This window comes from Tauraco erythrolophus, chromosome 6 (assembly GCF_009769465.1).
Source record: "Tauraco erythrolophus isolate bTauEry1 chromosome 6, bTauEry1.pri, whole genome shotgun sequence".
Classification (NCBI taxonomy): domain Eukaryota; kingdom Metazoa; phylum Chordata; class Aves; order Musophagiformes; family Musophagidae; genus Tauraco; species Tauraco erythrolophus.
Window position 1 is genome coordinate 20,363,074 of NC_141470.1, and position 13,691 is coordinate 20,376,764.

A 13,691-nucleotide genomic window follows, 5' to 3' on the forward strand; every position below is an offset into this window, starting at 1 on the left:
AAAAACTAAAAAAACCCTAACTTCTGATAGCTCCAGTAGGTCTTAGTGAGTCAAAATACTGAAGCCAATGAGGTTTTCCCTGTACAAAGACAACTGGGGAGACTTTGGTCCTAGCAAGGAATCAATATTTTGCCCTGTGAGTTTGAGAACAAAAACAACAGAAAAATACAATGAACAAATATGCAAACTTTGAAATAGTTAAAGAGTCTATTAAAAATATATGTAATGATTTATTGATTCAGGGAGAGGCCTAGTTTTTTTTCTGAATAAGAAGAACATTAGACCAGAACTTCTTTCCTAATTTAAGATCTGGATGCATCATCTTTCTGCAGTACAGTGTGCAGCTAGCTTTAATAAAAGGGTATATCTGTCGAAAGCAGTCTGGCTGTGAAAGGGGAAGGGAGCGCTTGCTGAAGCTGCTGCTGTAGGTACAGTCGTGTTTACAAGAGATTAATTTTGTATTCTCTTTTCCGTAGTAGCCACAGCACGAGTTAAGGTATGTGTACTTTAAAGGTTTAGTTTTTGAACATATTTGGTAGTAGCCTCTGCTTTTGGTTTGTGGAACCCATCTGGAGGTGTCTTTTTTAAAGAGACTGTGTGCTGTACATATTGAGCTGACTGCAGAAACAAAAGATGGCCAAGATGATGAATCAAACTGAAGCCCTGCTAAACTAAGGGATTTTTGAGTAGGTGGGTCCCAGTGCATCTTTTATGTCTTGAAAAACGTTAAGCAACAGATAATGAATGTTCCTGAAGGTCTAGGTAGCAGGAAGGGAGGGGAGAATTGTCTTAAAACTGTCTTTCTGCTGACTGACTCCTTCAGTAACAAACTGCTCTTTATGGTGCTTTAGGAACTCGACGAAGGCGTTCTCCCTCCGACGATTTCATTAAAGAAACCGAAATGTGGAGGGTGGTGGTTAGCGTCCTGCAGAGGGCCAAAGTCCTCGGAGGCAGGACCTGCTGCCTGCCGCCGGTGCAGGAGGGCAGGAGCCTGCTCGCCAGGATCGCTCGGCATCGCTGGCGGAGTACCACGCCGGAGGTCCGCGCCGCCCAGCCGCTCACCATGAACCTGGGGATACAGAAGGTGGAAGCTTTGGACGCCGGTCATTTCGTCCGCGTGGAGTGGGAGGATGGGAGCGAGAGCCGCTACCCCTGTGTCTGGCTGAGGGACAACTGCCAGTGTCCCCACTGCTTCCTGCGCTCAGCCAGGGCGCGCAAGCTGGTCTTGAAGGACCTGGATGTGAACATCGTGGTGAAGGAAGTCGCTCTGCCAGATAGAAGAAAGGTATTTGAAGCAAACCTTCCTTCTGTCCTTCAGGAAACTTGTCCAACAACGCTTGTTCATGTGTACATTAGAGGCAGTACCAGGTTTTACTTTATAACGCAATCCGTTTATCCACAAACTCTACAGTGTATTTGCAAAACTTTTAGGAATAATCGCAATTTGGGGAACTCAGTTCTTCCCACCCTTTATACGAAACTTCACTTTATGGATGTTATGCAGAAAGCACAGGATTTTAGAATATAGTTGTGCTTTTAAAAATTCTACTATATGTTTCTCCAGCAGCAGAAAAGTGCTGGAGAAAAACACTCGGAAGAAAATACAGACATTCCCCACACTTTTAATTACACTTTCACATGTCTTTTTTTCCCTCTTTATTCTGTAAATAAGTGTCTTGAAAATCAGAAAAACAAATGGCAAAGTGATGATGACCTTAATCCATAACAAAAACATCAGTTTATTAGCTAAGGAGCAATGGATTTAAACTGAAAGAGGGCAGATTTAGGTTAGATATAAGAAAGAAATTCTTTACATTGTGGGTGGTGAGGTACTGGAACAGGTTGCCCAGAGAAGTTGTGGATGCCCCATCCCTGGAGGTGTTCAAGGCCAGGTTGGATGAGGCTTTGGGCAACCTGGTGTAGTGGAGGATTTCCCTGCTCATGGCAGGGGGGTTGGAACTAGATCATCTTTAAGGTCCCTTCCAACCCTAACCATTTTATGATTCTATGATTCTAATTTCCAATGTGCAAAAGACTTCATCTTAGAGCAAGCACTCAAAGCAAAGTTGAACCCAATATTCAGGGTTGGCCTAGGGCCTGTGTCTGTATCTGTCTGTACCTCTCTACAGTAACATTTGTTCATTAAAAAGAGGAGGTTATTGGGCAAGGGAGGACAGGACCTGCTCTCCCTATGAATTTTAATCTTTCCCGACGTATAAAAACCTAACATCGTTTAGATTTTATAGGTTTTATTAAAAGTAACGTGGCTCCTCTGATATGCAAACTCACTTTCCTTCGTTTTACAGTTAAAGATGTTTTATACATAGTAAAGGTGCAGCAGTCAACCCTTTAGCAGCTGGGGCAGCCTCGTGGCAGGCGGGTTTGCAGAGGCTGCAGAGTTTGCAGAGGCACGCTCCTCCGTGCGGGAGCGTGGCTCGGCCACAGGCTCATGGTCTGTGTTGAGGAATTCCGGGCTGCCGAGCTGATTGTTTGTCACCAAAATTAATGCTTTGTGAATTAGTGCTTTGAATAGGCAAATGTATCAGGATAGTACAGGGATTGTCTGCTCCCATTTATACTCAGGAACTGAGGGAAGCACAGCACTAATCCTGAACAGATACTGGTGTGTCACCTTAGTGTGAATGAGCGGTGTTGTGTGAAATGGGAATTGGTACCTGCTCAACAGCCTTGAGAATTCAGCTGAGGGTGTGTGCTGTGCTGAGCATTTTTGGTTCATGACAAGCAAAGCCATATGCTTTCTTTCCATGTTTTTTCCAGGAATTAATAAAAACAGCACCTTTTAAAAATTTATCTGAAGGAGGGAAGACTTTTCAAAACTGGGAGAGAGATTTCACTCCTAGCATTTCTTTTTTGCCTTTTTCATCCTTTTTCATCTTTACCAAGCTGTCAGTGTTTTGGAAGATACTTTTGCTCTCTTCCGAGTTGGGGTGTAGCGCTTTCCCCAGTCATATGTGCCAGCTTCTGTGCTTCTTCTCTTTCTGCTAAGCACAGCTCTCACAGGGAAAGCAGCCCACACAAACCAGCAAATGAGGTCATGGGTTCATGTGAAAATGAATGTTTATAAAAGGTATCAGAATTTGGATGTTGTTCAGGCTGAGTTTTCATTACTCGTTTGCCGTTATGCTACAGGGAAACCTTAACTGTGATTATCGATCTAAATATTACAATTTCTGTACTTTCTAAGGATTTTTGTTGTTGTTGTTCTGGGTGATGTTTTTTGAAATTTTTTGTTCTAAAATTATCTTTCATTTTATGTCGGAAGATCTCTATTACATGGCCCGATGAACACGCAAGCGAATATGAAGCTGAGTGGTTGAAAAAACGATGCTTCTCTGAAGAAGCCAGAGCAGAAATGCAAGAACATTTATTTTTACCAGGTAGGAATTAAACCCACATCTGTCATGTTTGGTTCAGATGCGATGCTGACAGTCCCTGCTAGAGGTCCCCGCGTGAGGACCAGGTCTACCCAGCTGGAGAAGTGGCAACCACTCAGTGCTGGAACACCAGCACTAGTTCCTTGGTGCCAGGAACGTGTGGTGACCCTTTCCTGCTTAGAGCCTCCAAACTTGGGAGGAATTCAGCTGGTTGGCCTGTGTTTGCTTGCCTAGAAGCTGTCTCCTTCCAGAAAGGGTTAGTAGGTCTCAAAAACAAGCCTTGTGGACCAGCAGTGGTCTATGTGACAATGCAAGTGTGTGTGCGCCATTTCAATTATTTATGTTTTGGTTTTTAGGAGTATTCTTTAGAATGGCAAGGGAATTATAACTCAGATTTTAAAAATTCTCTTTCCATGGCCTTCTGTTAAAAAGTAATCATGTAGCAGAGCAGTATCTGGTGCTGAAGTTCAGATTGTGTTTGCTCTGCATCCGCCGCTTATTGCAGTGGTTGACTGTCTTTTGGTCATGATGTGTTTTTTGCAACTGGCAGTGTAACATTTACCCGGTACCAATCGCTCACCCTTTTGAGTGAATAATTAACTAATTAACCCACTTAGGTTTGTCATGAGCCACGTCATCGTTTCTTTGGCAGCCTTTTAGGTTGTGAGCCTGAAACGTGTGAAAACTTGCAAGATTTGTGCTGTCGCTCTTGACAGTGTTCCTGTGAGATCTACTGTTGCAGAAAGTTGTGCGTCTGTGTTCCCAGTTAAGATTGTATCCGTTAAAACAGGATATTACTTTAGAAAAAAGACGGCTGATGGTGTGAAACTCAGATCCAGGCATCCGTTTCCTCAGAGCTCAGTGAAAGGCAAATCTGTGATAGGTTTACGGTCCTTTTTTGGGATGTTTTTTTATTCTAACAAAGAAAAGAAAGTTTACTTGTTTCCTTTCCCATGAAAGATGAGAAATGGGAAAACGTGTGGCCCTAGGCATCTCCTACATCTGAGCTTTCTTTGGCACTTTTAGGAACAACTGAAGGGGCCAGTTATCTTTCCCAGCTTCTGCAGGTCAAATATTCCTTAGCTCCTAGCACTCGTTCTCCTAAACAAAAGTCAGTTCTTAAGATTCAGACTTTTATATCTGGCTTAAAATTTAAATGATGAGTAATATTTCCATTCATTTCAGTGGATCATGTAACAGACTCTTCATAGTTCAGAATGGAACTTTTTTTCCCCCAGCGATATAAAAGTTCACTTTAGCCTTGGCAAGAATAAACTACACTGTTTACTATTTTGGAGGGTTGGGCGTGTTCCCAGAATGAATATGGTGAAGATGCAAACCTCATTCAGGGAATTAGACTTGATTTCTCAGATAGTAAGAATTTTTATTTGGAAAAATGAAGATGTTGTGGAATCTAGCAAGAGGTTTTGTAGCCTTTGGGGGGATGTAATTTAATGTTGCTCTAATTAATGCCCAGATCTCTGTTTATGTGTATTAGGAAAGGTATCAATAACTGAGATTTCAGTATTTCAGATGTGATGCTACTTTTTTCCTCCATTATTAAGCCTAACTTACTGTGATTGGCCTTCATACGCATACATTTACACAGTGCTTACTCTCAGCATCTAAATACGATGCTTGTTTCGGAGACCAGTTCTCCCCTCTGCTTCCGTTCTTCTCCAATGAAGCCATCCAGATAAAATATGCACCGAATATATGTGTTATTCTTTGGGCAATGCTTTTGCAAATTCTGTTTTCTATGGTATATCTGAAGAAATATGTTTATAGAAGTGAGACTAAATAACTTTGGCTTTGTTTAGTAGTGTCGTTCTGCTCTTCCTCATATTTCCAGAGAAGATCTGGCTCATTGTGATGGACAGTTTATTCCAGCTTTTCGGGGGTTTCAGTTGCAAAAAAGGCTGCAGTTACAAAGCCTGTGAGTTTGCTTGCTGGCTGGTTTAAGACTTGTTTCTCATTGTGTGTTGGGGTAAGTTTAGAATTAGCTTCCTTCTGGTCAGTGGAGTTACACACTGCAAATTACGTGCCCTTAAGTAGCTAATCATATCCCAGCAGTACAGAATTACAGACGATGATATGGAATGCCAGCCCTGCATGCTGGTTCAACAAATATAAGAGCGAGCTCACCAGACTGCTGCAGTTAGAGGTTAACCTTCACTGCTGACGTTATCACAGCTGTGGCTTTTTTCTGCTTTCTTTTTTGTTTCCCTTTTTTTTTTACAAATGATTATTTGCTTTTCATCTTACTTTTATGATGTTTTTTCATCATAATTTCTGATTCAAAAAATCAGATGTCAAACCGAAAAGAAGAGTAGGTCAGATTTTCACTGTGTGATGGGAGCAACTATGAATAGCTCTCTGGCAATATGTCAAGATTGCTATTTTAAAAACAGTCCTGTCCACATGGTACATAGTCCGCTGTTTGTGTACACTGAGGCTTGTTTCAGTTCAGCTTACAAGATAATTCCAAAAGAGCAGTAAAAGAGCCATCTTCTCCAGCTCTGATGTCTCCAAGATACTCTTTTTTTCCGTGCGGTTTGTTTGTGTTCTCCTCAACAGACGCCACAGGAGTGATTTACCCCCTGGTGCAGTCTCTCTGTAACTTAGGTTTTATGTGTGCTAGAGGGTGCTTGTGGGAGACACCGAGTACACCAGGTGCTTTCCAGTATCAGGCCTCTCACTGCATTGAATTGCATTTGCTGAGGCTCATTTTCCAAGACACTGGCATCCCAACAACAGTTTGGGGGAGTGTGGGTGTGAGGTGGGAATTAAGTAATATCATAGTGGTATTTTCCTATTGGAAAATAGGAAAATTCTATTGGTGGTCCTGCTCCGGCAGGGGGATTGGACTAGATGATCCTTTGAGGTCCCTTCCAATCCCTAACATTCTGTGATTCTGTGATATTGGGTGGAGGAGAAGAAGATTCAGCAGAGGTAGTACCTGATGCTACTTAATATTTTAACCTTAGGTTAGATTAAGGTTTTAACCTAAGGTTAAAGTTTTCAGAGGATGATCATCCTTTAAAATGTGATAATACGAAACTGGAGATATATCCAGCTCCACTGAAGTTTGAATCAGGATGTTAACAGCATCAATGGTGATTTCAGTTTCTCTACTGAGTCCTGAGAGATTGTCATTTTAAGAGGAAGAAGTTAAAAGTTTTTTACTAAAAGAGTTTGGTCGTTGAATTTACTCTGTAGTAATAATTAATAAGAGCTGCCCCCATGATTATCATGTAATCATAGAATGGTTTGGGTTGGAAGGGACCTTCAAGATCATCTAGTTCCAACCTCCTTGCCGTGGGCAGGGACACCTTCCACTAGACCATATTGTTCAAAGCCTCATCCAGCCTGGCCTTGAACACCTCCAGGGATGGGACAGCCCTTCTCTGGGCAACCTGTTCCAATCCCTCACCACTCTCATCGTAAAAAATTTTTTCCTTATGTCTAATCTAAATCTACCCTCTTTCAGTTTAAAGCCATTGCCCCTTGTGATATCACTACGCTCCCTTGTAAAAAGTCCCTCTCCAGCTTGCTTGTAGGCCTTCTGCAGGTACTGGAAGGCTGCTATAAGGTGTCCTCAGAACCTTCTCTCCAGGCTGAGTAACCCCAACTCTTTCAGCCTATCTTCACAGGAGAGGTGCTCCTGCCTTCGAATCATCTTTGTGGCCTCTTCTGGACTCACTTCAACAGCTCCATGTCCTTCTTATGTTGGGAACCACAGAGCTGAATGCAGTATTCCAGGTGGAGTCTCACGAGAGCAGAGTAGAAGGGCAGAATCACCTCCAACAACCTGCTGGCCAGGCTGCCGTTGATGCAGCCCAAGATACGGTTGGCTTTCTGGGCTGTAAGTGCACGTTGCTGGCTCATGTTAAAAGATGTGGAGAATGCGGGCATCGATCCCGCTACCTCTCGCATGCTAAGCGAGCGCTCTACCATTTGAGCTAATTCCCCTCACCTAATCCCTAACTCCCCATGAGTTAGCCTGCCATATACATAATTCACAATATAGCAAAATAGCCTCCAACAAACATTAAAACACACATTGTAGACAAAATAATTTTAGATTAAGTAAATTAATCTATGATGTCTAGATTTTCTTTCCCACATGACCCCAGTATAGAAGGTTTTGACCAGCATTGTTCCAACCTGCATAGTAAATGCTGAATAATTCCAACTGTTTGGGGATGCATGCACATCATCTGCAGGAACTGGGCGAAGGCCATCTTCTCATTTTGTGCAAATTGTAATGTAATTTTTTTTTTATGACTAACCTGATATGATCAAGAAATGAGATTCTTTTTTTCTCTTCCCGCTCCCCTCCTGCCCCCCCAAATTATTGTTCTGAAATGGAACAAGGCAGTGACTGATTAATTCGCTCAAAAGTATTTCATTCTTCTCATTTTGAAAAGTGCATAGATCTGGGTTTTTATTAGCCATAATGTAAATGGTCAATAAAGACACAAAATAATTCCACAAGACCTTTGTTTTTATCCTTTAGGAATTGTTCAGCTGCATTTGTAAACATAAAGATTTTTAATTTGGCAACGACAACTGTGCTGTGCAAGTGAGACCGAAGGCTGCCCAGGCACTAATGTCTCATTCCTATCTTTCTTAGCTCTTCAGCTTTTAGAGCTTATGTTCTTAGATTTCAGCTATAGGATAATGGAAACTATATTAACTGTGGTTACACAGTGGGAAAAAACGTGCTGTGCTAACATGATAAAATAATTAAGAACGTGAGTGGGATCACTTACTGCCAGGAAGTACTGGGAAAGAGTGCTGTCCCTGTTCAGGGCAGCTTCTTGATAGATTTTTCAGACTGAAGGGGTTTTGTGGATAAAAATGGGAATAAAGTTCCCATGGTTTGGTATATGGGAAAATAACTCGCCTTGTGGAGCACACAATTTTCTAAGACCTTCATATAGACTTTTTTTAAACTACTGTGAAGTGGAAGAACTTATCTTCACATATATATCTGTGATATCTTCACATCACAGGATATGTTTTGGTTTTATAATGTATGCTTTCCTGTCCCTTTTCCAAAGAATTATGGACCTGCTAATTTGTCAAATTGTAAATGCTGGACAACATACAACGTTTTCATCTGGGGCTGAGGAGAGGGAAATCTTTTAATTACTGCTTATTTTAGTGTAGACCTATTACTTATCTCTCTCCTACTACTGTTGTATGTACCTGGCTGTGATGGTCTCTGGACCTGTCAGGAGAGGAAGTCCTTCACTGGTTTTCATACAAATATGAGTTGTTTAAAAGCAGTTGATGCATATATCAGACATAAGTGCTAGAAATTATACCTCAGATCTATTGCAGCTATTGGAAGGGTTAAATCTGGCACCAGTATATTTGAATTAAGCTCTAAGATCTCTCTGAAAACAAACTCAAAATTATTAATATGTAGAGCATGAAGACTAAAAAGGCTGTAGGAAATTCTGTGCTAAAATGATGAGGAAGTCACCATATAATCTGCTCTCTGCAACTTACTGTATGCGCCTGGTATGAGTAAACATCTGATAGTCAACTGCAGAAAGCCAGTATGATTGTCAGCCAATTTCCTCTTTGCTATTAGGAAAAATATTTATTATGCATACAGCCTTGAGCTGATACTGAAATGCTGTAAGTTCCCGGTTTTGTATGGCTTTATTGTCATGAATCATTTTATTTTAGTCATGGCTGTAAATTATTTTCCTGCTTCTTTCTGTTCATGGAGAATATGCCTTTCTAATGTTTTGAAAGGTTTATGCAGTGCTGCAAAGACAGTGGTTTGGCTTATGCTCTAAATATGCAAGTTTGGTCTTTGATTGTTTTTCATCATTTTCTTTGGCATACTTAATGTTAAAAGAAGTCATACTCATATTCTTAATATAAAGCATTTGACTCTGTTGCACATGAAATTTTTATGAATGTGCTAAGGAAATCTCTCGTCTTTTAAAAAATAGTCAAAAAGTAGCTGTAATGGTTTATCATCAACACAGAATGATATATCAAGACAGGTTTTGCGAAAGTCTGTGCTTTATGCAATGCTGTTGCTTATTTTCGTCCATGACTATGATGGAAAGGAATAGCCATGTTAAATTTGCAGATGACACCGACCAAGGGTTGACTGGAAATGTGTTGAAAGACCAGGGTTACAACTCTAAATGAAACCTTGAAAAACAGGAGAAATGGTAAAAACAATAAAAAATTCTATTGCTACAACAATGTAGTAAAAGCATGTGAGCCAGGCCACTCTCTGCAGACTATTTCTTTCATATTTCTTTAGCACCCATGGTCATTGCATCAGGGTTTCCTGTAGGACACTGCAGCTCAGCAGCTGTTCTAGTGCAAGGCAGGGAAATAACCACCCAGGTTGGCTGGAGCTGGTGCTGGTCACAAGCCGAATGTGAGCTTATGCTGACAGACTGGTTCAGGATCAAGGCAAACGTGGCTTTCAGCTGAGACCAAAGAGATGTCTAACCTGCAGAAGAGATGAAGTAGTCCTGCTCCATTTGATGGAGTAAGACTTCCGTAGTGTGTGTCATTTTTGAGCACAGTGCGTCAAGAAAGACTACAAAGTGCTCAGTGGGAAGTGCTGTACGTGATTAGTGGTCTAGGAGCATCTAAGAAATCAAGTCCTAGGGGCAGAGGAGGGAGAGAGAGAGAAGGAACCGTTTGTTTCCCATGTTCATGGTAGATACATCACAATACAAATGCAGGTGCACATATTCGAGCAGATTTTCTTAATGCTGTTCAGAATAGGTAAAAATTGGAGCTCAGGCAAACTACAAAAAGTTTCAAATTAAAAGGAAGATTTCAAGACACAAAGTGAGGGCATATTTTTAATCGCAGTAACTTTACAAGCCGCCCTGGATATTTTTTTTCCCTCCCAGATACCAAATGCTGCTGCGTTCCGTACGTTTCCCAAGATTAGTAATACTTGGAGCTGCGCACAATGCTTTTTCAGCTTTTGGCATATTTACCACAGTGTCATTACAGAGTACATTGGCAAATGTCAGGGGGAGAACGGTTACTCCTGCAGTAGCTCAAAGACTAAGCTCTTGGCTGCATCAAGATGCCACTGAAGGACTGGGAACTTGGAGCCTTTATTTTCTGAAACATGAGGTAGGATTTATAAGCATTTGTGTACCAGCTTGCACCTTTCGAAAGAAAAACAAACCCAAACCACTAAGGATGCTGGCTGCACTTGTCACTGGAAGTGAATTCATGTGAGAAAACTGGAACTGCGAGGACAGAGTTTACAGCCTCGCCAGGCAGGTTTTTACCTCTTTCTGTCATTCTTTGGGGTTTTTTTGTTGTTTTGTTTTTTTTTTTTTAAACAGAGTAGGTAAACATCAAAACAAAAAAGCCTAAGAAGCTGCTTTACTTGAACCATTTCTCAGTTTTAGTAGCTGCCTGGAGAGTGTAGGTGAGCAGTCCAGTTTCCTTGAAATTTTGAGAGTTCCACATCATAGCGGTACCGTAAAGGTTAAGCATCTCTTCAGACTGCAAGCAATGTTGATTTCTGAATACACTGCGGGGTGTGGGAAGGGATAAATTCCCCTTACCTTAGTGAGATTCACATCACTGATAGTTTTTACATGGAGAAAAGATTGGTCTTGCAGGTTACTTAAAAAAGCATTTTGAATTTAGCTTTTGTCTCCCTTGGCTCCCTAGAGTTGAAGATGTGAGGCCTGATGACAGCCTCCACTGCAGGGGACCTGCTTGGGAAGAAGACCAAATGAGTTGTTGTTCCTTGAACGTTTTCCACAGGTTAGCTACAAGGGTTGTCAGATTCGTTATCCTGACATCAAGGAGAGTTGCAGACAGGTATGCAGTGCTGTGGCAAAGCAGGTGTTTGCAACAAAAGCCAAAACCACCCCAAAACCCAACGCCACAGCCCATATCCATTGGCTGCAGAAGGGGCATCCCGTATTAGGTGGAACTTCTAGCAAGCACAGTGGGATTGGGAATTTGAACAAGAGAATTTTACAGTCCATGTACTTGAGGAAGTCTGGGGCTCCTGGAGCTGCAGTTAAATTCCAGGTGTGTATATTTATTTCCCAAAGTGGGGAAAAATCTGTTGGTGTGTTCCTTGAAATACTATTAGTCTTCTACGCCTTGTTTTATGTAAGGAACATTAGGAAAAATTTTATTAGCAAGACAGCAAGAAAGACTAGGAAGGAAAATTTGAAACATAAATATTCCATTAGTTTTCACATGGTTATTTACCTGCACTGACACTGAAGCTTAAATTTGTCTTTCAAATTATATTCTTGGCAGTTCACACAGCATACCTAAAGCTATTTTAATTTCATACCTTTTAATAGAGAAAAAGGGAAACATTCATATTTTATGTTTTCCCCACCTTTCAAGCATGTGAAAGGATGTGTATTGAGTTAAGCACACTGGAGCAGTGAGTAGTAGGCCATGGAGTGGTCTCAAAAAGGAATTTAATGAGGTGAGATTATATCCTTCCTCAAGGATTGAGCTTTTTTCATTTTGTGAACATGTTGTAAAATTCAGCAGCTTGTCAATCGTACTAGAGCTGCTTTGAAACACAGGGTAGAGTATAAAAGATGGTCTATGTGGATAGCTTATATTTGGGTATGTACGTTGTATTTCTTGGACAGTCTCTAACTAGCCTTAGCCAAAAGGGAGAGGAATACTAGTGGTCGTAAATTTGCAGACTTTGCAACTATTGAAAAATTTTGTAACTGTGTAGCGTCTGTGTTCGTTTTGTTATGAGAACATTGCATTTTATACTTGCTACCTATGTCTAGAGGTGGAGGCGGGGGGAACAAAGCAAACGTGGCTCTTTACATCACTTTGCAGTGCAGCATGTCCCTCAGTCACCAGCTGAAATCTCCCAGAGCTCCCATTCTGAGAGCTGCTTGAAACATATAATAGTTTTTGTTGGTCCTGTCTGTTGAAGGGATGTTGGAATGAAGAGAGGTATGGATGTTTTATGAACGATGCCATCTACGTTTTTCAAATGTTTGTGGTCTCGTTTTTAGTATGTAATCTCTTTCATTGATGATTGGACAAGTTAATTGACTATTAGCTGAAATGCCAGCTAAGCTAGATGTGATTTAAACAGAATAATTATTCTATTGAATGGATAAAATCTTTTCATGCTTTATTGTGCGCTCTCTAAAGAATAAGCATCTTCAGCCAAAATACATCAAAGCAAGGGAAACCAATTATGTCTTTACTGTAAGAACAGGAGCTCTGATTCAACATTTAAAAGAATGTTTGACTTAAAACTAGTGTTTAGTTTTTTGCAAATGACTGGAATCAGTGCAAAATTTATGCAAAATGAAATGTAAGAAATAACATCTTTGTCCTGTTTACCCATTACTGTGCAACTTCTTTGGATTGAACATGCGCCTGTGTTTTATTTGTGTGTACAAACTGGCAAATTTATGAGATGCTACAAGTGGAAATTAGTAAGAAGAGAGCAAGGAGCCAGACATTGTTGTATTTGAGAAGTATGACTCTGAAATAGATCTTTCGTACAGGAGAAAAAGAAATTACTCCACATATATTTCTGTGCAAAAGAGTCATGAGCTGGGTGGTCGCACGCTGCCGCTTTGTGGTACCATGGCCAGCCCAGCTGAAATCAGCGGAGGGGACAGAGGGCTGTCACGGTGGGTGTTAGAAAGGCTTGCATGCTCTCTGTTCAACGACAAAATGATTTTTTCTCTGTGAATTAGAATTAAGTGCACTGTTGTGAATGTTTCGGGCAGCTGCAGGCAGTGGGAGCAGAGCAGAGGTCCATCAAGTGGCTGGCGCTGGGGGTACGGCTGTGCAGAGCCCAGGCAGCTCTCAGCCTGGACCATCCCTCCCCTTGGCTACTTCTGCTCCAGTCACCCCTCAGGAAATGAATTACGCGGTTCCCCGGGCAGTGCTGCTGATTGTGTCTCCGTGTAAGACACCAGCTGGCAGTTTCTGGCAGTTCATACAAAAGGGGAAAAAAAAAAAACAGTTACGGTCTGATTATTCGATTAGAAGAGCCTCAGTGTTTTCTGGAGCTCTGTCACCTTGCTTTCAGCTCCCAAGCTGCCAGGCTGAGGTACCCTACCTCCCTCTGGAACCAGCAGCAGTTTTTACTCAGTCTCCAGACCCACCTTGTTTCCACCACCCACTCCCCACTTCCATTTCCCTGAATTTTTCCCCAGGTAATACATCTCTTTCTCCTCCCTGACAGCTGCTCCCATCCTTCAGTTCACATTTCTCTTGCTATGAGGCCCAGGAGAGACCCTCTGACAGCACGGCAACAGC

General features: G+C 41.5%; 1 protein-coding gene and 1 non-coding gene across 2 annotated transcripts in view; one reads left to right on the forward strand and one right to left on the reverse strand.

Annotated features, from left to right (window-relative positions):
* Positions 1 to 901: 901 nt before the first annotated feature.
* BBOX1 (gamma-butyrobetaine hydroxylase 1) overlaps positions 902 to 13,691 on the forward strand; it is a 39,222-nt gene continuing 26,432 nt past the window's right edge. Inside the window, exons 1-2 of the mRNA XM_086613754.1 lie at positions 902 to 1,285; positions 3,284 to 3,398. Of these exons, the coding sequence (XP_086469880.1) occupies positions 902 to 1,285; positions 3,284 to 3,398 (499 nt within the window). The remainder of the gene's footprint in view (positions 1,286 to 3,283; positions 3,399 to 13,691) is intronic.
* TRNAA-AGC (transfer RNA alanine (anticodon AGC)) lies at positions 7,295 to 7,367 on the reverse strand. Its single transcript has one exon. It is a non-coding gene; the product is annotated as a tRNA-Ala (tRNA).